We start from the raw sequence: 27,409 nt of genomic DNA, 5'->3' as shown, positions 1-27,409 counted from the left end.
CAGAAAAGGGACATAATGAAAAGATACTGGGAGTGGCCAGGACCGGAGCCAACCCAGGAGCTGTAGGAGGTGTTAGGGAGCCCCAGGCACCAGGCTGGGAGGGGTGCTACCGGGCCCCCTGCCACCCCAGAAGGGACCCCCTCCACCCGACCCTCCACCTCACTCACTGCAGGTTCATGTCCCGGCAGGGCCAGGTCACACTGAAGCCACCAGCACACACCTCAGTGGCGCAGCTGGCCCCGTCTGAGCTGCGAGCGTGCCTGGTGTGGGGAGAGGCCCAGTTAGAGGAAGGCGGTTCCCCTACTGTTCCGAGTTAAGGTGCAAGTCAGTGCCCATCACTCAGGAGAGCCAGGCTGGACGGACCTCATTGTGGTGACTAGGCTGTCTGAGTTCACTTATTACTTTCTACGTTTGAAGGCCCTGGAGGGAGAAAAAGTGAAGGTTCTAGTACTTATTTTGTGTTTCCCACGTACCAGGTGTGGTAAGCAAGCCACTTCAGACAAGGCCCGGAGCAACCACGTAAATAGGCCACGGAGCAAGTCGTGCAGTCAGGCCTCTGTGGTCCCGAAACCCGTGTCCCCATCGGCTCCATAGTTACCAGTGGAAACTAGGCGGATTTATGGGACTGTGTGCTCCTGTGGGGGCTGGGATATGTGTGTTTAAGTCCACAACTTCAGAAACTCGGCTAGAACCACAGACACTGATTGCACAGAGGCAGAGGAAGGGAGGATTCCAGCCTCTGGTCCAGCTCGTGTGGAGCTCAGAAGTTCTTCCTCCTGTCCTGAAAATAACACCAGATCTGAGGGAGCTGCAAACCCACTGCTCTTCTTAGATCCCAGAAAACTGAGGGGGAAAGCTGCTCCCAACCCAGAGAGGTTGCAAAGGGAACAGCGGGCAGGCTTGGAGAGTCACAGCTCCCAAGGCAGAACCAGATTTTGTAAGAACCCCGGGGGCAGGCAGATTTAACAGGTCCCTGAGGCCAGCAGGAGGCTCAGTGTGGGGATATCAGAGTGTGACAACTCCAGGGGGCCAGTCAGAGGGGCCCCATGCTCTTTTTCATGTATTTTACATCCAGGACCGTGTCCTGTTCTCAGAATGAAGGTCAGAGGATAACTCCTCATGCTTCCTGCCTGGAAAGGAAAAAATAACTGTATTGAAATACACCCAGAATATTCTGTTTCATTGGGGGAAGCTGTTTTTTGTTTGTTTGTTTGTTTAATGAGAAATAATTTTACCAGAGCCTAACCAACCTGGGAGAAGGGAAATCCCTTCTGTGTCACCCAAATTGGGGTGGGGGAAAAGAGACAAACTTGTAGAGGTCACAGCTCAGGGCACAGGCTCAATGAGAACTAATCACAGGACTGCAGATGCCCTGCTCTGTCCCGCTCCCCCAACACCTTACCTCCATGTCAGTAGGGCCCGTGTGTAATAACAGGAATAAAACTAAAAGAAGTAAATGTCTCAGGAGTGTCTAGGGAAAACCCAAAGACAGCGGGGAGATGAAAACAAGGACACACAGGCTGTTTTAGCCTCTCACACCAATAGCTGTAGCAAACTACACACAGCCCAGCCCCAGTAGATAAACAGACAACCTCACAGAAGAAATTATTTATTTTGGTTCTCTTACCCAGTGCATTCCATGGTGCATCCTCGCCTAGAATTGAGTGGAAACAAGTCCATCTCAGAAGGGACATAACTGAAGAGGGATGGCTTCCCAAACTCTGAGGGACAGAGACAGCACCAGCCTGGGTTAGAGAAAGGTGAGGGGTGGGGTAGGGTGTGGGCTGCCTTCTTACCCAAATAAGGAACCTTCCTGAGGCCAGCACAGTAGGAGGGAGGGCCATGGGGTGGAAGCAGCCAGACTTCATCCTGAGAACTGATGGGATGCCTCAAAGGGACAATTCAGGTGCCCAAACTGGGCCCTGAGTGTGGGAGCCAGTTGGTCTGACTCAGAGCCCAGGACTGAGGTGGGCGCACAGCAGGCCGGTCTTACTTGGCCGGATCCATTTCACTTCTCCGAAGCCCTGTGTAAAACATGAAGCGTGGACGGCCTGGTGAGCACAGCTCTGACCTCAAGACCGGTTTCAACTCCTCTCTTCCCAGAGAACAGCATCTCTGAACTCGTCCTGGGTGACCTCACAGAGATCACCCTAGTGGCCCAGGCTAGTGACCGGGAACATGTACCTTCCTGCAGGCAACCCCTGACGTCCACTGATGCATCATATACTGGCAAAGAGTGAGTCACTGTGCATTGGTCTAACAGCAGAGACTCTGCCAAAGGCCCAAGAGGTGGTGTGTGGGACATGCAGGGGTGCAGGAGTGTAAGCAGTGCAAAAGTGTAACTGCTGACAGGGGTGCAGGGGCTGTGGAGGGCGTAGGCATTTCAGGGGATGTGGGGGTGGAGGGATGCAGAATTGCAGAGTGTTGCAGGGGTTCAGAGGTGCAGGGAGTGTAGGGATGCAGGGAGGTGCTCAGGGACCTGGCCAGGATTAGAAGGCAAGTGCACATCCTTGCAGTCAGCCTGACCCAGGCAGGCTATTGCAATACTTTAGGGCGGCGGCAGCGGCGGTGGGGGTGGCGGTTGGGAGGCTGCCCGGACAAGCCGATCGATTTCTTCTCTTCCCTGCAGCCTGGCCTGGGGTGGGGCTTGGCCGCCGGAGATTCGCCAGATGTTGCACTCCAGGTAAGCTTGCTCCTGGTAGGTGGGGCGGTTAGGTCAGAGGGCGGTGGCAGCGGCAGAGGGGCGGAGCGGGCCTACCCCTGGCGAACGGGTGGAATAGCTGCCTTGTCCCGGCTGCTGGGCCTGGGAGCGGCCTCTGCTTCCCCAGGTCGCCGGACACTCCTGTCCCACTCAGCTTGCTGAGTGCGGAGTGGGGGCGGGGCCGTTAAGGTGCGGGGCCCACGGGGGGAGGGGGGCTGCCGCGGGGGAGCCGGTCAATTCGCTTCGCTCTTCCCGGCGGCAGAGCCAGGGGCGGCTTCTACTGCCCTAGAGGCGGGACGCGGGTCTCCAGATGATCTTGCTCCTGGGAGGCGGCGGCGGAGGCGGCAGGGGCAGGGCATGTGTTCCAGGGAGCTGCTCCATTACTTCTCTCCCCTCGGCCTGGCTTGGGGACGACCTCTGCCGCCGGAGATTTGCCTGAGGTCCGACTCCAGGTGAGCTTGCTCCTGGGAGATGGGTGCGGTGCGGTCAGGGATCTGGTAAGTTGGTGGCTGCGGGGATAGGGAGGCTGCCCCGGGGTAGCTTGTGGATTAGCTCCATGTCTGCACCACGTGGCCTGCAGGCGGCTTCTGCTGCCCCAGGTCCCGGGACACCTCTGTCCCACTTTGCCTGCTGGGGGCGGGAGGCAGGGTAGTCAGGGTGCAATGGTGGCGGGGGTCGGAGGCCTGCAGCGGTGGAGCGGGCCCATTTACTCCCATCTTCCCCGCGGCTCGTCCTGGGGGCGGTCTCTGTTGCCCTGGGTTACAGGACACGTGTATCATAGTCAGCTTGACCCCGGGAGGCGGGCGTGATACGTTTGGGGTGGTGAAAGCAGCGGCGCGTTTTCTTATGAAGCCGGTCCATTTGCTCCCATTTCTCCTCATGGTTTGCCCTGGGGGCGGTCCCTGATGCTCCAAGTTCGCCGGACGTCCATCTCCAGGTCAGCCTGCTCCCTAGAGGAGGCCACTGTGAGGTCAGGGGGCAGGAGCGGTGGCTGATGCGGGGGGATGGGGATGTATTGGGGAGTTGGTAGATTGGCTCCCGTCTGCGCGATGGCCTGGTGTGGGAGTGGCCTCTCCTGACCCAGATCAGCGGACACACCTGTCCCATTCAGCCTGCTGGGGAGGGGCTCCCTGGGCGGTGCCTTTAAGGTGCGAGGGTGGCGATGTCGAGGGTAGAGGGCCTGCAGGGCGGAGCTTGTCAATTTGCCCTTCTCTTCCTCGCGGCCAATCCTGGGGGCGTCCTCTGCTGCCCAAGAAGCCCGATGCCCATCTCCAGGTCAGCTTTCTCCTGGGAGGCGGGCGCGATGAAGTCGAGGGGAAGGGGCAGCCAGCCGTCGCAGCTGCCTAATGGGGCCACTTCTTCTTTCCCCTGACCTGGCCTGGGGACGGCCTCTCCTGCCCAAGATTCGCCTGACACACCACACCAGGTCAGGTTGCTCCTGGGAGGTGGGTGCGGTGAGATCAGGGGGTGGAGAGGAGAGGGTTACTGCCTATTGCGAGCTGGAGGATACCTCCCATCTCTCTGGAGGCCTGATGTGGGGGCGGCCTCTGCTGCCTCTCGTTCCCAGGTCACAAATCTCAGGGTCATATTGTCACGGGGGTGCATTAATTTGGGGGGCGGCGGGGTGATGGTGAGAGTATGGGGTCTGCCTCTTGGGAGCTAGTGGTTTAGCTCCCATCTCCCCAGCAGCTTGGCCTGGGGGCAGCCTCTGTTGCCCCAGGTTGCAAAGCACAGTTTCTCTGACAGCTTAGCCACCGGAGGTGGGCAGGATGTGCTGAGGGGACTGAGGCAGCCACCAATGCAGCAACGGAGGGGGCTGTCCCTGGCAAGCTGGTCAATTTGTTCCCATCTCTACCTTTGCTTCCCTAGTTTCGCAGGACGTCCTTCTCCAGTTTATCCTTCTCCTGGGAGGTGGGCTCAGTGCATGCAGCCCAAGGTCTGGGCTCTCCCCTTGGGAGGGGAAGAACTCTCTTGTTCTCCTTTGTCTTTATTCTTCAGTGAAGGGGTTACTTGGCCCAATTCTTAATCCTGAGAAAGTGTAGCCTGTGTTATGGAAGAGCTGCTGGACAGTGTGCTTTCTAGGTGGGTTTTCACATCAGCTGATGCCCCAGGCAGACAGGAAAGCTATTACTCAGAGCTTCTTAGTGTGGAGTTGGGGGATGGCCCTGCTGTCCTCACCATACTTTTTAAAAATATGTTACTTCCCTCTTTTTCCTAGGTGACATTTTAGGTTATTGGGTCACAGATTGCTGGCACACCCATCCCTGTTCTCAAACATCTTTTAAACTTGGGTGAAGTGATAAGTAGGGGAAGATGATTTACTGAAAGGTAAGAATACGTAAATTTGCATTAAAGCTACCTTCTATCAATCTTTCTCAAATGATTTTTGTCGGATTCAAAATCAACGACCTAGTGAATGTTGTACTCTTGTGTAAATCATTGATCTTTACATCACATTTGTTGAGTGGTCACCGAGATTTGTTTAGTAGATTATTCCTGAAAGGAAAAGCTCAGGCTTTTGATAATTCCTTGTCTGATGTTACCCAGGCAGTCACAGTAGAAAACACAGCTGATATAAAAGTCCCTCACCTGCCTGAACTGCAAAGCTTCAGGGATTACCGATTCCTGAAATGCAGGTGACTCTTGATGATAATCTGGGGGATGGTTTATATGATCAGATTCTTCCAGTCCTGTAAATGGGTTCCGTGGCCCCAGCCCCAGGAGAACTGGTCATAAGGGCCATATCGTGAGGGGTGGGATGGAAGGCAAGGTGTAAGAGCTGGAATCACTGAGATTCCACACTCGCTAAACACAGACTCCAGAGCCTAGTTGTTCTGTTCTGGATTTGAGAGTTTGTTCAGACATGATTCTTGCCTTTAAGGAGTCACTGCCTGGGTGGAAGTAACCTTTACATAAATCTGAGGAGGATGGAAATTAAGTAGATGGGCTGTTATGGTTCTCAGTGTGCCTAGGCTCGCTCTTCCAGGCACTCATTGGACTAACGAGAGTCATGTTATTCACTCATTCACTGATTTATTACCCTTGAACTGATCATTTGTCCCACAGTAAGTGAAACAAGGGATCAGGAACCTGAGTTTTGTCCCCTCTCCTATCACTGATTGTATCTGTCAGTCGGGCGCCCTGCGTATGCATTGTGAAATGGTGGTATTTCTTGCCCAATGGGGCTGCACTGTCAGTTCTGAGAATCAGGGGAGACACGTGGGTAGGAAAGCACCCTGACACACATGGCCCCCCCACCCCGTGAGACAGCATTGTCGATGCTCAGGTGACCCGATGTAGACCGCGCTGCTCAACCTGAGCATGGTTAGTGATCTTGGTGGCTATGAAAATACAGACTACCGGTCCCTACCTCTGGAGGCTCTGAGGGTGTGTACCCCAGAATTCTGCATTTTTAAAAGGACTTTAATTCTGGTGAAGATGATCTGAGTGTCCCACTGAGAAACACTGGTGTTCGAGGCACCAATATTGAGGATTCTCAGGGAGCGATGTCTTTTCAGGATGGTCCTAGGGCCCTCACTTGAGACTTTTGCCTTGGGTTTAATTGTATGTGTTCAGAAGTGATGTCTCTCACTTCCAGTGCTTGTAAGCGTGATCTGTGCAGGGATTTACTCTCAGTAGATGGCAAAAACTATGATTCTTCAGGTCACCGAGCTAGAGTGTGAGCGATCTTTTATTTTGGTGTTCTTTATAGCAATGCAGAGTCTCCCGAGAAGAGATTCAGACTTAACAGCTTTGTGTCAGACTTTGGAAGACCGCTGGTGCCCAAGATGTTCTCTGGCAGGACAATGATGAATCTAGGTCCCTCTTTCCCTGCTACATCAATGAAGTGGACCACTTGGACAAGGCCAAAGCTGGTATCTCAACCATTGCCCTTGACAGTGATATTCGGCTCCAGGAAGCCTTCAGATGCAGCAGGTGGCCAGAGGAGGAGCTGAACAGGCTCATGAAATGTGACATCCCCAACTTCATCAATACAGACCAGAACTCTTCCGTTGGGGAAGATGATCTCCTGATTTTGGAACCACCGATTGTTCTAGAAAATAAGCCATTTGCTCAGACCTCACACAAAGACTTGAATTGAGAAACGTGCTTTGTCAAGTGTCTTTCTGAAGATGTGAAATCTGTCTTTGTATGGCAGGAATTGCCCTTTCACAAAATTGTATGTGTTTGTGTCTGAGAGAGGGAAATGGAGACAGACAGAAAGACAGAGACAGAAGAGAGCCCCCTCAGAAGAGAGCTAGTTAAGGTGAGTTTTTGTGCCTTTAAAAAAAATTTTGGGGTTTTGGGGGGAACAAAGTATTTACACTGTTTCATTCTCCTACTTGGAAACCTGGCCCCATCCTCAGTGTCAGTGGCCTTGAATGGGGTTGGCACGGTGCGTTTCATCTGGCGCTGTCACTACCACTCTCTGCCTTTAGCATGTTCCTTTGCCTGTCAGGGCTGCCACCCTTTTAAGCTTAAGGCTAGGAGTCTGGGGTAGATGATCCATCTCAGCTCTGCTGTTTTGAAAATTCCTGATGGCAGCATAAACCAGGCCCTACCTCCTGTCTCTTGCTGGGGCACCCCTCAGGTCTGTGCCTTCTACTCAACCCTTTACTGAGCCCAGTTTTATCAGGAGCCCAAGTGCCTACCGGGATGGAAGGGGACTTGTCTCTCGTGGTCACGGTGGCCGACATTTCCATTGGTTGTGCTGAAACAGCTCTTCTGAGATCCCCTGGCCACCCTTGCTCAAACCTGAGGACAACACTGTCGTTTCTTTCCTAGGAGGAGGATCAATGCATGGTGCACTTTATGACAATCCTGTCCCCAGGAATGCACGGAAGTTTTTCAGCTGAGTGAGGGGGGGTGCCTCTGTGTCCCTGTATATCTGTCTGCTCACACTACCCTGCCACCGGCTACTGAGCAAGAAAAGTGCTATTCACCATGCTGTGTGTTTTGCAGATGTGTAGGTGATGGTCGTCTGGCTCGTGTGTGTGGGCTTGGAGCTGGGATGTTGAAGGGCTTATAAATACCTCATCAACATGTATTCAAGGTGGCCTGGTGCCACACAGACTTGATTCATGAAGGCAGCAAGCCTGAACACTGGTTTGGAAACAACTTGGTTTTGATCAGTCACACTGCATGCATGACTCGCTGCTAATCTCTGGGCGGTTTTTTCATTTTAGATTTATTCACCCAGTGTCTTGCTTAAGCTGAAAAATACTTTTATTTCACCAGAATATTCTCTGATTCTTTGTTTTCACACATCCAGTTTTTTAATTCCTTTAAAAATTGTTCTGTATTTATAATGCCTCCTGATTTCTATCATTTCTAGTTTCCCTGTGGCCTGAGCCATGCACCAGATTTTATGTAGGAACTGTTCCACCAAAAGGAATCCCCTCGCTATAATATCTTTTGAGGAAAGTATTATTCTTTAAGACCCTAACACTAATTCGTAGAACAAAGCATGGAACATTTCTTGTAGTTAATACATGTTCATGCAAAAAGAAACTTGATATTTTCATTGAAGAATGTTGATTTTAATAACTTTTACTAATGTGAATATTATTATTCATAATTTAAGTAACCAAATAAAACCACAGTTATTTATTATTAAGATTAAAAACTATTTACATGGTCTCTCAATTAGAAGACTGAAGTGTATTTAAAAATGGAAAAATACCCATGATGACACCATCTTTTTTATTAACTAAATATCAAGAACTGTGCAGGGTTATGATTTGACCACCTGCAAGCTGTCAAGTTAGCATGAGGTAGTTTGTGGATGCTGCCAGAAGACAGGAGACTCCCCCAGGATCAGAGACTAAGGACTTCCTGCCAGCACAGCAGGCAGCCAGTGGTTCATGTTCATGTTGGTTCCTGAGTTCCTTTCCTATTGCTGTTGTAACAAAGGACCACAGACTCAGTGGTTTAAAGCAATACACATTCATCTTCTCACTGTTCTAGGGTGCAGAAGTGCAAAGTCAATGTCAGTGGACTAAAACCAATGTGTGGCCAAGGCTACGTTCCACACCGAGGCTCTTGGGAGGGATTCATCTTCCTACCTTTCCCAGCTTGCATAGGTGCTCATACTCCTTGGCCCAGGGCCCTGTGTCACTGTGACTTCTGCTGCCACTTCACATCTCTGTCTCTGACCAATCTGCCTCTCTCCTCTAAGGACCTCCGTGATGACGTTTGCTTTCCCACAGTGATCTGCCATCCCAAGGTCCTTGACAGTCACACCTGCAGAGTTCCTTTTGCCATGCACAGTGACATATTCCCAGGTTCTAGGGATCAGACCATGGACATATTGGGGGCCATTATTCTACAAAGTTCTTCCCTTTGGCTCCACTGGTTCTTGTCCATCCCACATGCAAAATGCATCCACCTCATCCCAACACCCTCCAGAGTCTCATTTATTACACCATCAACTCAAAGTCCAACATGTAGTCTAAGTATTATCAGCTCAAAAGCCTAAATATTTTCATCCTCATCGCCTAAGTCAGGCATGAGTGAGACCCTGGGTGTGATCTTCTCTGCTCAAAATCCTGCAATGGCTTCTCATTTCACACAGTGAAGAAGCGAGAGTCCTTATGGTGACCTTACAGGTTTCCTCCCCCTCCCCAAGCTGAGCTCATCTCCGGTTTTCTCCCTGGCTCACTCTGCTCCAGCAACACGGGCCTCCCTGCTGGCCCTTGGGGACATCAGACTTGCACCCACAGGCCTGTTGCCCTGGCCGGTCTCTGTCAAACTCATATGCTGAAGTCCTAACCGCCAGGACTACAGAACATGACCCCATTTGGTAATAGGGTTGTTGCAGAGGTCATTGGTTAAGAAGAGGTCATTAGGGTGGGCCTTAATCCAGTATGACTTGTGTCCTGATAAAAAGGGGTAATGTGGACACAGAGATACGTGTACATGGGAGATGACGTGATGAAATGTGGAGAGAAGACGGTCGTCTCCAAGCCAAGGAGAGAGGCCTGGACCAGCCTCTCCCTCCCAGCCCTCAGGAGGAACCAGCCCTGCTGACACCCTGCCTGCAGACTCCCCGCCCCCAGGGCTGTGAGACAGTGAGCCTCTGTAGTTCCCATCACCCAGTGTGCGGTGCTGTGTTAGAGGAAGCTCAGCAACTAGCGCCCCCTTCTCAAGGTCCTCAGTGAGGCCTGCTCTGGCCATCTCATTTTAAACTGGAGACTGCCTTCCCCTTGTCTCTGCCCCAGAAACCCCCTCTCCCTGATCATATTATTTCTATCACCTTCTAGAATACCATATATTTCACATGACTGTCACGACTGTAGTTTATGTTCTGCTCTTCCTCAGTCCTACAGGGACAAGGATCCTTATTTGTTCACTGACGGACCTCAGGTGGCTTGACCAGTACCCGTGGCACAGCAGTCAATACAAATTGGCCGGATGGAAGGAGGGATCGTTCCTTACATTCACAGGTGAGTGAACGAAGATTCCGGGGGATTGAGTGTTTTGCTCAGGCACAGAGCTGGTAAGTGTCAGGCCAAGGGGGGTTTCAGGTACCTATGAACCTGTGGGAGTCTTGAGTGATTCCCTTTCCATTGATTAGTATTTCTCAGGTGTCTCTTTTTCTGGCTCTAACTTTTGACTTCTTTCTGGTATTCTTCTAAGCTTTCAACCAGTTTTAAGTTTTAATTCTGCTTTGTCTCAGGTAAACAAATGAAATCTGTAAATCTTTTAACTCATTATTTCATCTAAATACAGTGTGATTAGTGATGATGTTGTATTTCTGGCCTCTTGTTTTGTGATTTCTATTTGCTTTGCGCTGCTTTTCTCCTGCCGGTTATATCCCTTGCGGTCATGGTTAAGAGCATGGCGTGTAGAGGCAGCCTATCCGGGCTTGGTTCCCTCCCTTGCTAACCATGTAACCAGGATACGTAATCCCTTTGAGACTCACTTTCTTCATATACAAAAAGTGGTACTATCCACCTCAAAGACTGTGAGCATTAAGTGATAAAATGGATGGAGAACTTAGAATAGTGACCGGCGTATTTTGCATTCTTCATTTTGACTTCTTTATTTTTATTCTCTTTTTAAACAATTACTTTAGAGATTACTGTTGAATTTTAATGAACACCCTAGATATTGAAGATTAAAATGTTACTTAACCCATACATTGAATTTTATATACCAAATGATATCTGTATTTTGTTTCCATAAGTTCTGTTTAGCTCTATAAAAAAATTGATCTGCTTTCTTTTACATGATGTCCTGATTGTTCATTATGTTACATAAGATTCATTTTATCTTTTAATGATTCAGTCATACTTATTTTATGCTCTCTCTTAGATTGTTTCATAATTTTAGGCTCTGGAATATTAATCATCCTGTGTTTTACGGTGAGCTCTTTCTTCCCTGTGGCATTTATTTTCTTCTGTTTATAGTTGTGTGTCTGTGTGTGTGTAGAGTTGTGGGAGTTTCTCTATAGTGAGTACAATTTTTTTCCTATGATTGTCCCTTACATCCTGGTTTATAAAGTTTCCCTAGAGAACAATTTTGTGTTGCTTATCCTAAGGCTCCAGGTGATATGATCAACGTTGAATTATATTTTTCAGTTTGGGAATTCCGGAATCTTAAGTGGAGTATCAATATGGATTCCACATTCGAATAAATCAGGGGCCTGGAGATTATATTTTTTTAAGGGAGATTTTGTTTTTCCCTAGAGAACCGGCTGTTTCACCCCTTTCCTGCGTGCACAGGTGGAGAACTTTGAGTCTTCCTTTCAGTGAAGAGTCAAGTTGTCCAATACGTCTTATGCAGAGGTTTCTATAAATGAAGACTTCTACATCTGGTATGGACCCTTTTTCTTAATGGACATTGTATCCCTATTTATGTGCAGATGAAAACCCCTTCCCTCCAGGGTGCTGTGGCATCAGCTCACAAGATTACCATTTTTGCGTTAAGTGTCCTCTTTTTATTGTCACCTGGGAACTTCTCTCTCCATAGTTATCTCTGTGTTACTTTTGTTGTTGTATTTTATCCGGCATTACTGAAAGTTTTACTTAAAAGGGATCCTAATTAGCTCTGTTTACCTGTTTCCAGAGCTGAAAGCTTCAGTTCTAGAGTATCTGTTTGATTTTTCTTAAAAATACATTCCAATATATTTCTCTGGTGAAAGTCTTGACCCTGTTATCTGTTCTCCCATCATTTCCTTATTTTCTTGATTATATTAAAAGTGTTTTATAGCCTTTATTGGTAACTCTGATGCCTACATCACCTGGGGTTTGCATCCTTTGTCTAATATTTCTTATTCTCATTTTATCCATCATATAGTCTTGACATGTTGCATGTCTAGAAATTCTTTATTACATGGCAGACACTGCAAATGAAAAATCCATATCTTATCTTCCGTAAGAGGTTTTCTACCTTCCCGTTAGGCAGACAGGGTGAGAGACTGATCATCTCACTCCAATAAGGCCCTGAGTTGCGTCGACAAAAGTGCCTTTTTTCTTAACACAGCTTTGAGGTATACTTGGCAAAATAATTTTCACAGATTTAAATTGTACAACTTAATGCGTTTTGACATAAGTATATCCCCAAGGAACCATGACCACATTCAAGACAGTGAACATACCCATCACCCACAAAACTCTTCTCCTGCATTTTGTTGTCCCTCCCTCCCTCCCCGCCTATTCCCCTGGAAACCATTGATCTGCTTTCTATCACAACATACTGGTTTGCATTCTCAAGATCGTTGTATGAATGGATTCATGCAGTATCTACTCTATGTTGTCTAACTTCTTTCATTCAGTGTAATTATTTTGAGAGTCATCTGTGTTGCTGTATTAATAGCTTATTTTTCTCATAGCAGAGTATTGCTTAATGCTGAGTTTTTCCTGAATAGTTTATTGCGAACAGTGTTTGGTTAGACCATCCTTTGTTTCTCCATTTACTTCTTGATGGATGCGTGGGTTATTTCCAACTTGAGCTATTATAAATAATATTGCAGTGAATATTTGGTTACAAGTCTTTTTATGGACATACACTTTTATTTTCTAAAGCATCAGATGAGAAATATCTGGGTTATATGGTAGATAGGTGTTTACCTTTTTTAAAGAAACTGTTAAACAGTTTTCCAAAATGGTTGTGCTATTGTAAATTCCTCGTGGTATGTATCAGTTCTGGTTGCTCTACTTCCTTGCCAGCACTTTGTAAGGTCGATCTTTCTAATCGTATACATTCTAGTATATATGTGAACTAGTATCTCACTGGTGATTTTTAAAAGCATTTCTATAATGACTAATGGCATCTTTAATCAGCATCTTTTCATATGCTTATTATCCATCTAGATATCTTTATTGAAGTGTGTTTTCTGGCCTCATTCATTCATTCAGGTGTTTGCATTATTATGGTGTTTTGAAATGTTTTTATTCTGGATCAGACACAAAGAGAGACCTTTACCAGACATATGATCTGCAAATAGGTTCTGTCTATAGCTTGTCTTTTCATTTGCTTAGCAGTGTTTAGAAGAGCTTTGAAGAGTCTTCATTTCTGTAAAGTTCACTCTATCAGTTACTTTTTAAAATAGATGATACTTTTGGTGTCATAGCAAAGAAATATTTGCCAAACCCAAGGCCATAAAGCTTAAGCCTATGCTTTTTCTACTAGCTGTTTTATAGTTTTAGATTTCTTATTAAAATCTATGATCCACTTTGAGTTAATTTTTGTATATTTTGTGAGGTGTGGATCAAAGTTCATTTTTTTTTTTGCGTATCACTGTCTAACAATTCCAGCACTACTTGTTGAAAAGATCCTTTCCTCCACTGCATCCTTTTTGAGAATCAATTGTCTATATAAGTGTTTGTTTAGTTCTGAACTTTCTATTCTGTTCCATTATTCTATTTTCCTGTTTTACACCAACAGCATACATTCTGATTACTGTAGCTTTATAAAAAAAGTCTGAAAATTAGATAGTGTAAGTCTTCCAACTTTGTTTTTCTTGTTCAAAGTTGTTTTGGATATTTGGGATCCTTTGCATTTTTATATGAATTTTACAATCAGTTTCTAAATTCCTTACATCCTGTTCTACCAAAATTCCACCCATGTCTTTGGCCATCTCCAAAGCCGCATTTTCAGAAGTCTCTCTAGTTCCCAGGTGAAAGGAATTTGTCTTTTTTCTGGCTCCATTCACATGTCATATTATTTGATTACATTTATTCATATTTGGCTGTATGTACTTGTCTGATCTTTCCAGCCATATGGTAGATCTCTCAAAATTAGGAATCTTGACTTGGTTCCCTATATCTGCTGAGAAAACTAGTTCTATGCTTTGCAGCAGTGAGCCCTGCAGTAAGAGGTATCTGCAGCACACATCTAGCTCATTGCTTGCATATTGTCAAGAAATCCTGCAGATTTAGAATTGTTTATTGATTATTGTCTCCAAGACGTCTCAGTCTTTTTTATTTCTATTGTTACTGCTGCAGTTTCAAAGAGCAATGGCTAATTATTTTCCAAATATCAAAACATACTGTAATTGAGTTGTGATGTAAATTATGTGCTGCTGTGTCTTAAAAACCTCCTTAGTGTTCACAGGCTCCTTCACTCATGGAAATTTTGGGAGAATGACATATCCTTAGAGATAGCACTGCTGACTTTGGCGACCTGAGCAGCAGTATCTGAACTCACTCCTGCTGTTTTTCTAGTGTCCCATCTAGCCCTCCTCCAGCCCTCCATGGGGGGACATGCAGTTCTGCCCTTGAAAAGCCTGTTGCTTCTCAAGAAGACTTCCCTATGAAACATAATCATGTCCTTCTTGTGGGGACATTCAGTCCAGAGATTTGGCGGCAGGGAAAAATGTTTAGTCTGCTTTTGGTAGAGCCTAAACTCTTCCATAATTATTAGAAGCAAATCCAATGAGGAAACTGTGTTGGCAGCTAACAAATCAGCATAAATGTCTGATGAGGCAGATCAGCTTCCCCATCCCACTCAGGCGTCATGTTGATGTGACACACAACTTGGCTAAAATTTTCTCCTCTGTGCAACGTAAGTTTCAAGATATTATGAATGGCTTTTTGTTTTTCTTCCTTGGTCTTTCCACATTCACTGTGTCTGGTGAGATTATATGAATCCTGCTTATTTTCAGCCCAGCAATTACCCCTTTTAAAGGATCACGTGTTTAAAAGGCTAGTGGACAATTTGTTAGAAGATAGAATTCCTTAGATTTTGGTCCTGGAGTTGAATCTTGGTTAGGGGTGAATGAAAATTCCCATTAAAATTTTAAATTCAGTGTTACAAAGTTTTAAAAATAGTTAAATATTAGTCAATTTCATTAAACACTTTAGCAGTTATTTACTTTTAAGCCTGTTTCTGGGGCAATTTTTTTAATGATTCCCTCTCTTTATTGATTCCCTCTTTATCAGAATCCTTGAGAGGCCCTTGTCATCACTGTCAGTATCATCATCATCATCATCATGGAACTGATTCCTCTGGACGATTCTAGGAAAATAAAGAGATCGGTGGAGTTATTTGTAGGTCAGTGTGTGAATATACAATAAGAACAGTTATCAGACATTAGATGCAAGAAATCCACTTTATTTAGAGAAGAATTTGGTCATGAAATCCTAATGTGGTGAATGAAGGTAGCAGTGGGAACAGAATAGTCAGTGGAAAGGAGGGAGTGAGCGAAGTGGGGAGCATAGTTCCTTGGTTAGCCGATCATCAAATTGGTGAGAATGAGGGGAGTGTGTTGGCAGAATCATGTCCCTCCCCCGCCACAGGTTAGCCAACTGTGACATGTTTCTGTACATGGTAAAAGGGATGACAGATTATATTAGGAGAAAAATCTTAGAGGATTTCTGTCTTCTAAATTGTCTATTAGCCTTTTAAACCCGTGATACATTATTAAAGATTAGTGGAGGGCCACAAATAAAAAGGATTCATATAATCTCACCACACATACTGAATGTAGAAATACTAAGAAAGAAAAACAAAAAGTCATTCATAAGTGCCTTGAACCTTAAATTGCTCATGAGAGGAAATGTCACACAAGGTGAATGTCACAGCCACATACATAATGCCTGAATGGGAGGGGAGAAGGGGATCCTGAGATGAGACAATAGGGTGAGTAGCCTGGATTGTCCAGGTGGGCCCAATGTAATCACAGGGGTCCTTAAAATGGAGGACATAGCCCAGCTGAATTTAAACTCAGAGGGAGGTGTAGCCATGGAGCAGTGTTCAGAAAGGCTGCTGGCCATGAAAATGGAGGAAGTCGTGGGGCACAAGCTAAGGAAGTTGGGTAACCTCTGGAAGCTAGAAAAAAAAACCAAAAACAAGGAAACATTCTCTTCTAGATCCTCTAGAAGGAAGGAACCCTGCTGTTAAGTTGAATTTAGCTCAATGAGAACTGTGTTGGATCTCTGACCTCCACAGCCATAAGGCGATAAATCTGTGCTGGTTTAAGTTGTTAAGCTTATGGAAATTTGTTACAGTGGTAATAGAAAAATAACATAGTGGGCGGTAGTGCAAGGGATTAAAGGTCTAGGCTGGGGTGTGGAGAGGATTCTGACATTTATACTGAAAAACAACCAGGTGCAGTGGGAAGGTGTCTTAAGGAAGACCTACCTGGCAGGGCTGTTAAGATGACTGTTTGGAGTGAGGAGAGCATTGGATTAGAGGAATCAATTAAATCTCTACCAGAAAAATAAGGAATAAAATAACAGGGCTTCAGTGTTAGTGGATGCAGGAATGGAAATGTGCAGAGGGATATAAACATTACTTTGATATTAGCTACAGGTTTGATGACTGCATGTTGGGGAGAGTTAGCCGATGTGTGGGCTGAATGCATCCCCTCAAAATCCATATGTCAAAACCCCATCTCCCAGGGTGATGGTATGGGAGGCGGGGCCTTTGGGAGGTGATTACTAGGATAAAGTGAAATCATGAGAGTAGAGCCCTCATGAATGGGATTAGTGCCGTTATAAAGGGTCCCAGATTGCTTGCTTCTCTCTGCTCTCTGGCCCATGAAGATAGAGGGAAGACAGCCATCTTCGAGCCATGAAGGCTATTCTCTCCCAGATACATTGACCTCAGCCTCCAAAACTTAAGGAACATGCTGGTTGTTTAAGCCACCCGACCCACGGTAATTTGTTACAGCATCCCAGACTGACGAAGACAGGGGAGAATGCCTCTGAGTTTGGCACTGATTGCCTGGAGAATGCTGAAACCCAGGGAAGTGGGCAGCACAGACGTTTACCCATTTAATCCTGGCAACGCGGTACGAGATAGAGTCTACATATTTCTCGCTATTTAAAAGGGAAGGAAAAAGAGGCACAAATAACAACAACAACAACAACAACAACAACAATAATTTTTCCAAGATTCACACAGAACCCCCTGGAGGCAGAGTGAGAATTTATACTCAGGCAGGTTGACCCCAGAGCCCCTGCTCATAACTACTAAGTCAGATCACATTGCTTATGTGGATCAATTTTTTTCAAGTGTGATATGAGGGTACTGTGTCCAGTAACTTATAATTTCAAAATACCTCACTGTAAGGGAAACATTAGTCGCAGGCTTTGCAAACCACAGAAAGCTAGACATACAAAAATAACTCGTTAGGGCAAGATAACCAATAATGTTTTTAAATATTATACTTGCTGAACTTTTGCAATAAAATGTGTATTTATAATTCTGTCTGGCTACAGAATAACTTCATAATCCTGAATGTGGCTGGTGGCTCCCATGGTGGGCAGCACGGGCGTAGAGAATTTAAGTAGCTTGTGCAGCCTCGCCCAGGAAGCTTGTGGTGGGATCAGAGCTATAGGCTGGGACTTTTCCTTCCTATCCAACAAGTCCCTTATGGAGGCTTAGAAGCTTCTCCTTTGGTGCTCAGCTGTCTATCCGTACATATGACATCTTGTCAGGTGTCCCAGCCTGCTCCTGAACATCAGCCAGAACCCACTTCTGCTCTTTTCTGGCCAGGTAATACATTCTAGCAACTTCCATTGACTTCTTGGCATCAGTTCTTACCTGGAAGGGTAGTGGCTAGAGATGTAAATGTGTCCACATGGCAGGGTTTTCATACACATAGCAGGAGTTGTCAAGAGAAGAAAACGTCAGGAAGACGAGTGGAAGCAGGTCATTTAAAATACCAAATGGGTACTTTCAATGTATGTTTGTCTTTCCAAGTCCATACTTGTTCTGCTTGTGCATTACAGGCCAGTAAATCGGGAGAGCAGGTTTTGCGGCAAGAAATAGCAACTATAATTTGGAAAGCCAGATGAGAAGATGGAAGTCAAATGTCCTGGAAAACCATCTCCCAAAGTCAGAATTCAGGATCTTTTTATATTAAAAAGGGGAAGCAGGAATGCTTGGTTGTTGCAAACTTCGTTTATGAATTCTTTGTTGTTAGAATCTTTTGTTCTTGCAGCTCTTCACCTGGGTCAGATCCGTGTAAACCTCCAACAAACAAATGTTATTTCTATTTTGTAACTTGTTATCTTTATACGAATGGAAAAGTGTTAATTTCCTTTAAAGTCAGAGCCTTGAGGATAGGGTCTTCTGTATATTTCAGGCTTTAGGCAACATTGTTTTACAAAAGGTGCAGAACGAACAAGACTAAACCTAGGAAAAAGGGCACAGGTTTAAAGTCAAACAAGTGAAAGAAGTTTTCCCTCATCCTCTGTTCTTTCAGCCCTCCCTGGAGATGCCACTGTTTACAATCCTTTTTGTGCTTTTCCAGATATGCTTTGCATATTCCCACCTATGTATGCAAATTCCTTTAAACGTTTACTTATTTTTAACTTATAGGGGTTTAAATCCTCAAGTGCCTTCTGCCCGGGTAATAGAAAAGAACAAATCTGACTCCATACTAGAACTTTTCCTTTGACTTTAACCCTGTACTCTGTCTCCTAGGCTTCATCTTGCTTGTGAAACAATGTTGCCTTGAGCCTGAAATATACAGGAGAGCCTATTCTGAAGGCTCTGACCTTTAAGTATATTTAACACTTTTTCATTCATAAAAAGATAACAAGTTGCAGAATAGAAAATAACGTTTGTTTTGCTGGAGGTTTACAGAGATTTGACTCAGGCGGATAGCTGCAAGAACAAAGGATTTTAACAAAAAAGAATTCCTACACCAAGAATTTGCTACAACCAAGCACGTAGGAAAGGAGCCTGAATTCTGACTTGGGGAGATGGTTTTCCAGGACATTACTTTGCCATCAAGGTCTAGAGAAACTTGGTGTTCCATGCCCCAACACCTGGTCTCCCAACTTACTGGCCTGTCCTGCACTGAGGAGAATGAATTTGGACTCAGTAACACTCCTATCTACCCAGCAAGCTGGGCACTGGAAATGAGGACAGCTCTCCCACACCCAGGGACCTACTGTGAGCCCTTGATGGTTCCCCTAGGGTGGGGTGTGGTTTAATCAGGCGGGATGGGGACTATGCACCAACACTCAGGCAGTATGCTCCCTTTGGGGCTCTGATTTTATACCTCCCGCTCCCCACCAGCTCAAAACCTGGGATAGTGGAGCTAAGGCAGAGATCTTGCCTGCCTGTTTCCCAGCGTGTAAAAGGGGAATATGTACTCTTCCCAAGGTAGTTCTGAGCGACAACACCCTCGGGTGCTTGGTTCCCAGAGCAACAGGAAACACTTCTCCGCGTGGGGGCAACGGACGTGATCCCATAGGGGTTCTGCAGAGGCCTCGACTGAAGGGCTGGACCAGGGAGATAAAATTTGAGCTGCGGGCCTTGAAGTGTTAGAGAAGGGTGCAGAGGCAGGACTGCTGCCTGTTTCGGGGTGCCGCCGGAGGTAAAGCTTATTCTCTCCATCTCTGCTACTCCCCTCCCCTCTCCAGATCCCTCCGTTCTCTCTGCAACTCCTGCCCATCTATCTCCCTCCACTTTTCCCCTCCTCCCTTCCCCCTCCCATTTTCTCCCTCCCTCACTTCCCCAGCTTCTCTCGCAGAAACCAGAGGGTCGCTGGCACGACTGTGCATGCGTAGTCGGTGCCAGCTGGACCGCGGGTTGGAAGCTCCAGCTCAGAGCCGGGGATCGGCACCAAAGGCTCCTCAGTTCTGTGGCCCGTTAGGCCTTTGGCTTCTGCCCGGGGCCGGGACCTCCGGCTGTGGAAGTGCAAGGTAGGGGCTCCCGGGAAATGTTCAGTCGGCTGGGGGAGGGTGGTCCGCGTGTCAGAGCCCGCGAGGGCGCGAATCAACGTGTGTTCAGCTGAATTGCTCCGGCCAGGCCCCTCTGCCCCAGCGCCTCGGTCACACCTGTCCAGGGCCAGGTGTGCACCTGCCGCCTCTCGCCCCAGCCGGGCTCCCCTCAGTCCGCGGCTGGCGTCCCCTTCCCCTCTTCCGCCTGCGAGAACTCTCCTCCCGGGCTTCCTCTCCTCGGCCGCCGACCCGTCCCCACACCTGTGCGGGCTGTGTCCCGCGCGGGCGGGGTCTGCGGACCCGGACGGGGGCGGGCGGCTGGGGCTGGCCTCCGAGCCGGGCTGCCGGACGCGTCCCCCACCCAGCTCTCCCTGCCCCACGACCCCGGGGCTGCCCTCCTCTCCCTTTCCCGCTCCCTGCGGACAAGGTCAGTGGCGTGGGCGCTGCTCCCTGGGCTGAGAGCCTCAGGTTGTAAATACCAGCCTCTCCTGGTGGAGTTGGCAAAAGGGAGCGTCAGTGATAAGGGAGCTTCCGTCTCCTCCCTCAGTGTTTCTGCCCCAGGTAATTTCCTTGAACAATTTCAGGTGTTATGATGGCGGTGCTTGATGATGTCACGTGTTTTTATAGTGCGAGGGATTATAGTGGTGAAAGCAGGGCTTGGCTCAGCTAAAAATGAGCTGAAGGCATGAGGCTGTGACATCCTCCAGGCTTCCCTCTCCAAGGGTGAAACGTGTGACCGTAGATTTTAGAAAGATAGTTACAGTCCCTAACTAGTCCAGCCCAGCTAGTGTGTGTTAACAGGAACAGCACCACCAGAGGCGTTGGAGTCCCAGGGACATTGCAGTCCTAAAGAGCTCCTGGCACAGTTTGGTTTGTTTTGGCTTTTTGTTTTTCTTAAATTGTGCAGCAGACTAGTTGTATAGAGGGGAAAATAATTGTCAAGAAATATTTTTTTCATATAACAGCTTTATTGTGATTTTGTTCACACACCATGAAGTCCATCCATTTAAATGGTACAATTCAGCAGCTTTTAGCATATTCACAGTGCTGCAACCATTATTATTCCAGAACGTTTTTTATCACTTCAGAAAGAACAGTGGAAATCAATGACCTATCCACCCTTCCCCAGTGGTGTTTCTAAAGAAGTTTCTTGGCTGTTCCTGACCATAAATTAACTCGTTACATTCCATGAAAAATCTGGTAGGAATTCTAATAAGAATTACATTGAATCTGTCTATAAAAACAGGAATAATTAATGTCTTTATGGCATAAACTTCTTCTATCGATGAATATATCTGAGACCCTAAATTTTCATCTGTCCAGAGCCTGGCCCATGGGAAGTCCTCATAAATTGTTGGGCTTGTGTATGATGAGATTCTATACATTCTTAGTTGCAACTGTAGCTTTTCACAGAAGAGAAAAGTAACCTCAGTGAAGCCAAGTGACACTCTGATGGTCAGAAAGGGTGACAGTCAGTGCTGGAGTGATCCAGTGGACTTGGTGTTTGCCACCAGAATTCTCCACCACCTACAGCTAAGGGGATTACAGTGTTCTTTTATTTTTTTAATGACTTGCTTTTATTTTTCTAATTATTTTTTATTGAAGTGTAGTTAACTTACAATGTTAGTTTCAGGTGTACAGGAGAGATTCAGTTATAAACAGATGCATATGTATATACATAAGTTTTAGATTGTTTTTAGTACAACTCATTACAAGAACTTGAATATAGTTCCCTGTGCTATATAGCAGGTCCTTGTCATTTATTTTATATTTATTAATGTGTATCTGTTAATCCCCCCTTTCCTGCCTGCTAAACACAGTTTGTTTCTATGTCCATGAGTCCATTTCTATCAGCATCGTTTTTCCTAGTTAATATATGCTGCTTGGCGGCTTTCAGTTTCAGTAATTCCATCTTATCTGTGGGCGTTTTACTTCTGGTGGGCCTGTATGTGGTTTTCACACGTGGTAACAGAGATCTGTATTTGGGAGAACTCCAGGCCTCGTGTAGTCCCTGGTACAGAGCACCCACTGAGCTGATGCTTGAACTGGGAAAAAAACACAGTAAATGTTAGAATTTCCACTATGATTGAGACTTCCAGGTTTCTATAACCTCTTTAGCCCACCTAAATTTTGGCTGCACCCAATACTGGATAATTTGGTGGAACTTCATGGTATGGTGGTGTAGAGACAGGGCCTTGTATGCTTCTTCTCTTTCCTTTTTTTAACACTCATTCTCCTGGGCCTCCCAGATCTTCCCACAGTGGTGCCCAGGGCTGGCTTGGTGCTGCACTCAGGCAATATTTGTTAATAAGGCCCTTTCCTCATCTCTTCTCAGCGTCCGTTTCCTTCTCCGCACAATGAGACCGTAGACTAGGTAAGTGCTTTTCAGTTTCTTTTAAAGCCATGTTTCCTTTGAGAAACAGAAAATGCAAATCTCTCCTCCCATCCCAACTGTTCAGATTTTGATACGTCCTCCAAGGAGTGACAAAGTTCTTTGTGGAAAACTGATGTGATTGTGATTCCAGGTGGCACAGAAAAGACTCTTCAGAGATTTATTGCAGGGAAAGGGCAGGAAAGGGGCTGTATGTCACACTTTCTAGTGTGAGCAGTGGAGAAGGGGATTGGGTTTAAATACAGTGTCTGATGTGGCCTCTTTCTAATCTTTCACAATGTGATAAACTTCTCTCCCTCAGTTTATTCATGTGTCAAGTTGGGGTGATAGTATTTTAGGGTTTTTGTGAAACATTATACACATAATCCATTTGTGTCTCTTTAGAAACAAGAGCTGCTAGGGCGTCAGTGATTTCTTTGAAAAAAAAAATCTTGTCCATAACACTCTGTCTGTGTGTATTTTGAAGTTCCTGGAGGGTGAGTGTTGAAACTAAAGTCCATCGTCGGACAGGTGGCCCTTGGTTCTCTGTGCCCCAGATTGCCCCCTCCTCCCCAGTCCTCTTCCTCTCATTCCAGGATGAAGTTCCCTTGTAGATTTACACAGAGGTCTTGTGGAAATGGCTTTTCATTTTATTGTTTCACAAAGGAGGGCTGCCATCATGATCTCTGTGGTCAGGTTTTGGTGAACTGAAGGCTATGCAATTGGGGGTTTCTATTTAATAAAAAGAAAAATAAATTACAAATACAAACTTAGACCTAGGTTGGTGAGAAGGGCTCTTGGAAGTGGGGACCACTAGATTTGTTAGCTTCAGTTGCAGTGGCCTCTGGCCACGAGGACCCATCCTCGTGCTCTGAATTTGGAGGGACCAGTGGATTCAGTGGGAAATTTAACTGAGTGTATCTCATGGTCTAGGGATTGTTCTATTTGTGCTGTGTGTTCCTTATTTGAGACAGTGAGCTCATTTAACCTCAATATCCTCTTTAAAATATTAGACTTTTAATTTTGTGATGTAATGTAGATTCCCATGTAGTTGTAAGAGATAATATGGAGAGGGCCTATGAACTCTTTGCCCAGTTTTCCTTAATGGTTCGATCTTGCAAAATTCGGGTACAATTCATTACTGCCTCACTAACCCTTTGAAGTTTGTGTTATTGCCTTCATTTCTATTCACGATTAAACTGGGACTTAGAGAAGCACACAGGCCTGCCCAGGTCACCCACATGGTTAGTGCAGAGTTGGGTGAACTTGGGCTTGGGATTTCTAGGCAGTACCACTATGATGGTCTATAGCAGGGAGCACCATTCACTTTGCTTGTTTATTCATTCATTCAACAAACATTTATTGAGTAACCTCTGTGGGTCAGATGCTTTCATAGGGTTATCTGATTCCTCAGCAGTAATGAGAATCAGGTTAAGTTTTCTTTTTTTAAAAGAAAGTGAGAAGATATAACCCCCACCAAAGGTAATATAGCTCATAAAGGAGCGATAGTAAATTTCTACAGTCCCCCCTTTTTATGCAGGTGGTACCCTAGGCATTTTAATTTGCAAACTTGCGTAATCTAGATATATTCTTGTAAGGCAAGGATTTTTTTTTAATTGAAGTATAGTCAAGTTTACAATGTTGTGTCAATTGCAAGATGTTTTTTGAAATTTGAATTAAAAATATTTTTTGAGGAGGGTAAGTATGATTGTTTATTAGTTTCATTTTTGAAAATGAGGTACTGGGGTTTGAACCCAGGACCTCGTACATGGTAAGCACGTGCTCTACCACTGAACTGTACCCTCCTCCCCAAGGCAAGTTTTCTTACCCATTATTCTGCAGCTTAGGAGTTCAAACAAATTGGAATTGAAATCCTGATGTTTAGATCCCACTGTGGTTCTTTTCTCTATATTCTACTTAAAGGGGTTTGGAAAGCTGTTCCTTTGTTCATTTCTTTATCCAGCAGTTTTGAGCACTGACTTTGCATCAGGGTCTGGCTAGGTACTTGGAAACAGAAAACAAGAAATGACACTGCTGTGCAGGCACAGCAAGCCTAGACCAAAAGCTGGGTAATGTGATCCGAGCTACAATAGCCATGTGCAGACGCTGAGAACAAACTGTACCCCCGGCTTTGCTTGGGCTTCCCTTGCCTTCTGGCTGGTACACACGAGGTCACTGCAACCCAGAGGGGCGCACAGCCCACAGAAGAGTATGTATATCGATCCCTTCTCACCTCTCTGCAGGGACTGCAACATGAGCATCCCTGACTACGTGCAGTGCGCTGAGAACGAACAGATTCTCCCCGTGATGGTAAAAGCCGTTGGGATCATCTCAGAGGAAAATTTTTTTGCATCTATAAGCGAATCTCCTTGGTGAGCCAGATCAGCCCGTGCGGCTCCCAGTGGGCACTCTGTATCCACTATAGGCAGCACTATGCGCCCGAGAATGAGTGGAGAAACTTCCAGACACATTGCAAGGTCGTGGGCCTTGTCACCATTACCGACTGCCTCTCGGCCAAGGCCTTCGAGAAGCTCCACGTGCAGAGGAGCTGTATGGCACCTCGTTAATGACTCTCAGCTCTTTGTCTTTGTGCTGTATGGGGAGGAGGCCGAGCAGACGTGCACCGACGTGGCCTTCAATCTACGAGGCCTGCAGGCTGGTGGAGAAGAGGATCGAGGACTTCACTGAGTCACTCTTCATCATTCTGAAGTCCAAGTGGCTGGATAGGGCCCCCAACAAGTCTGGAGACAAGATCCCCCTCCTCTGCACCTTGTTGGAGAAGGAGGACTTCATGGGACTGGACACAGAGAGCAGGTAAGCCTACCTGTAGGACCGGCCGCCCTGGCTGTGTGCCGGATTGCTTCCCTACATCCAGGAAGGGATCAGCAAGGAAGAAGGCTGTCTTGTAGCCAAGGGTGGAGGAAGGTGCAGCCCGCCGATTTACAGACATTTCAAAGTGAATCCACCTTTGTTTCAGAGAGATCCTTTTAGGGTTAGTGTGGACACTTCCTTCCGTTTTTCAGCCAGGACCACTGTGGGACCCCTGGAGTTTCTGTCCAATAGAGTAGCAACAGCCACTGATGCTAGGAGCGCTGAGGAGGAGGCTGGTCTGAGCTGACATGTGCTGTAGGTCAAATGCACATCAGACGCTGAGGCTTGTCTAGAAAAAGGAATGTATTCTATCTTGTTACTTTCTATATTGATTACATGTCAAAATAATAGTATTTTACATACAGTAGAATAAGTAAGATCTGTTCTTAAAATCAGTTTCTAATATTTGTTTTTTTGTTTGTTTGTTTAATTTTTAAATGTGGCAACTGGGAAACTTTCTTTACATGGATCTCATCTCATTTCTGTTGGGCAGCCTGTCCTGGGACAGTCTCATCCCTTTGCTTATAGATGAGATGCTGAATCCCGAGACGCAGAACGAGGCGCTGGTTGAGCTGCAGCTGGAGCCAGTGTCTGCTGCCTCCCAGGCCCAGCACCTGCAAGGCTCAGGCCCTCTCTCCCTGCCCGACAGCCACCATGCCAGGTTAGGACATCAGAAACACCGCCAGGGACTTCCGAATGAACTCCTTATGCAGGGAAAGTTGTGTCACGGAGTATAGGACAGAGCAGGGAAAGGTTCCTGCTCACTTTGCCCCTGTGATTAGGTCAAAGGCCTCACTTTGCCTCGGAAGTGCAGACGAGCTCTTCTGGGCAGCCTACCCCCTCACCCTCTGCTCTGTTTCCCATGTGTCTATCGTGTTGTCCCTCGGGCAGTAAAGGTTGAGATGCCTTTGCCGAGAGGTGGTTCCACTTTGCTGGGGAGAGTGAGGGAAGTTGTATCCCCCCGGCCTACGGCCTCGGGCTTTGAGTTTGGGGAGCGCTCATGGCGGTCCCAAAGGTGACGGTCGGAGAACCTGGCACGTACTGCTGGGCCCGCTGTGGAGGCGGTGCTCTGTGATTCTTGATCATACCTAAGATCAGATCCTACTTTCTGGTTGTTGGTCAGTTGGAGGAGAAGATTCCAGAGAATTGATAAAAAGAATGTCCAGACCAGCCCTGTGTGTGAGAGACACAGGGGACCCGAGTCCCACCTGCGTGTGGTGTCTGGCGAACTCTGGATGAATTTTCAGTTCCTCCCCGGACATGCCTCTGTGGCTTAAGGAAGGGGCAAGGCATGTCGTGGCCATGATCTGTACTTGTCCTCACAGGGCCCTGTGATCTACATGTCCACACTCCCCTTCTGCTCCTTGGAGATTAGGTGGCAGGTTTAGGAGCCTGGGCACTGCTGAAGGCACAGCTGCCAGCACCGGGCTTCTCCCAGACTGACTCCGTTCACCTCACCTGTCACCTCCTGCTGAGCCCCCAGGCATAAGTCAAGGTAGGTACATCGGTGCAACGTAAGCAGGGACCACCTTATCCCCCTGCACACACTGGTGGGTGAGCAGTGGAAGCCTGGAGCCCTGCCCCAGCCCCCTGGACAGTGCTTCCTCTTTTGTCATAAGAGGCACTGGTGACATTTTTGCTCAGCAACTGCTTGGCTCTGAGTCTGTAGACCCACCAGAGAATGCCAGCTTGTTTTTGCATTTTGAAGTCTGCCCTTGGGATTTGGCGGAGTAGCTGGATGTGTGCTTAGCCCATAGTGGTTGACACTATCCCCATTGTTTACCCAGAACCTCGTGTACCAGGCATGGCTCTCGGCATCAAAATACAGCAGCGCATTAAACCTCCCTCCAGGTGGGTCTCTCTGTTTTGGTACAATAAGCGCCCAGCCAGCATCTGAACGTCAGTGAGATAACGCGGCCAGTGAGCTCGGGTCAAGCACGTTCTTCTCCAGTCAGTTTTACTCCATTGTTGCTTTTACTATTCCACAGTCATTAATTTATATAGCAATGCTTTGGTGCAGGATCAGAGCCTAATTCTCTCCTGCTACTCTTGGTGGCAGTGAATAAAACTGTCCAGCCTGAAATGCGACAACATTTTGTAGCTCAAAAGCTATCTAGATGCATGTAGGTGGAGTTTAGGTTAGGGGAGCTGATCACGTTGGTGTCCCCGGCAGCGCCACTCCCCACAGTCTCCTGCCTTCCCTGGAGCAGGAGGTTAGCGTGGGTCTCACCGTCCCCGCGTCCCTGGCCTCACACACTCAACTAAGCTCTTGTACAGGCTGTCAAAGTCATTTTTGTTCTTCTGTGTTTCTAATTTTTGCTTGTTCCTCTTTTCCTTTTT

The 27,409-nt window shown here is 46.7% G+C and overlaps 1 protein-coding gene, 1 long non-coding RNA gene and 1 pseudogene across 15 annotated transcripts in view; 2 read left to right on the top strand and 1 right to left on the bottom strand.

Moving 5' to 3' along the window:
* Positions 1-27,409, bottom strand: part of LOC140692795 (anoctamin-6-like) — a 363,584-nt pseudogene that overhangs the window by 73,478 nt on the left and 262,697 nt on the right.
* LOC140692800 (uncharacterized) lies at positions 6,702-11,528 on the top strand. The gene is made up of 3 exons (XR_012068406.1): positions 6,702-6,968; positions 10,022-10,146; positions 11,392-11,528. It is a non-coding gene; the product is annotated as an uncharacterized lncRNA (long non-coding RNA).
* The window catches only part of LOC140692797 (trafficking protein particle complex subunit 9-like), a 59,583-nt gene continuing 56,696 nt past the window's right edge, over positions 24,523-27,409 (top strand). For 6 of the 14 annotated variants that reach the window (XR_012068382.1, XM_072957068.1, XM_072957069.1 and 3 more), the window contains exon 1: positions 24,523-25,012. Coding sequence is in view for 6 of the 14 variants with exons in the window: in XM_072957068.1 (XP_072813169.1) it covers positions 24,765-25,012 (248 nt within the window). In the remaining 8 variants the exon portion in view is untranslated. Of the gene's footprint in view, positions 25,013-25,562; positions 26,051-27,409 lie in introns of those variants that run through there. The other 8 variants (XR_012068383.1, XR_012068390.1, XM_072957070.1 and 5 more) reach the window with 3 other exon arrangements.

The sequence above is a fragment of the Vicugna pacos genome, unplaced genomic scaffold (genome assembly GCF_048564905.1).
Source record: "Vicugna pacos unplaced genomic scaffold, VicPac4 scaffold_17, whole genome shotgun sequence".
Lineage (NCBI taxonomy): Eukaryota > Metazoa > Chordata > Mammalia > Artiodactyla > Camelidae > Vicugna > Vicugna pacos.
This window is presented reverse-complemented; position numbering and strand designations above follow the sequence as displayed.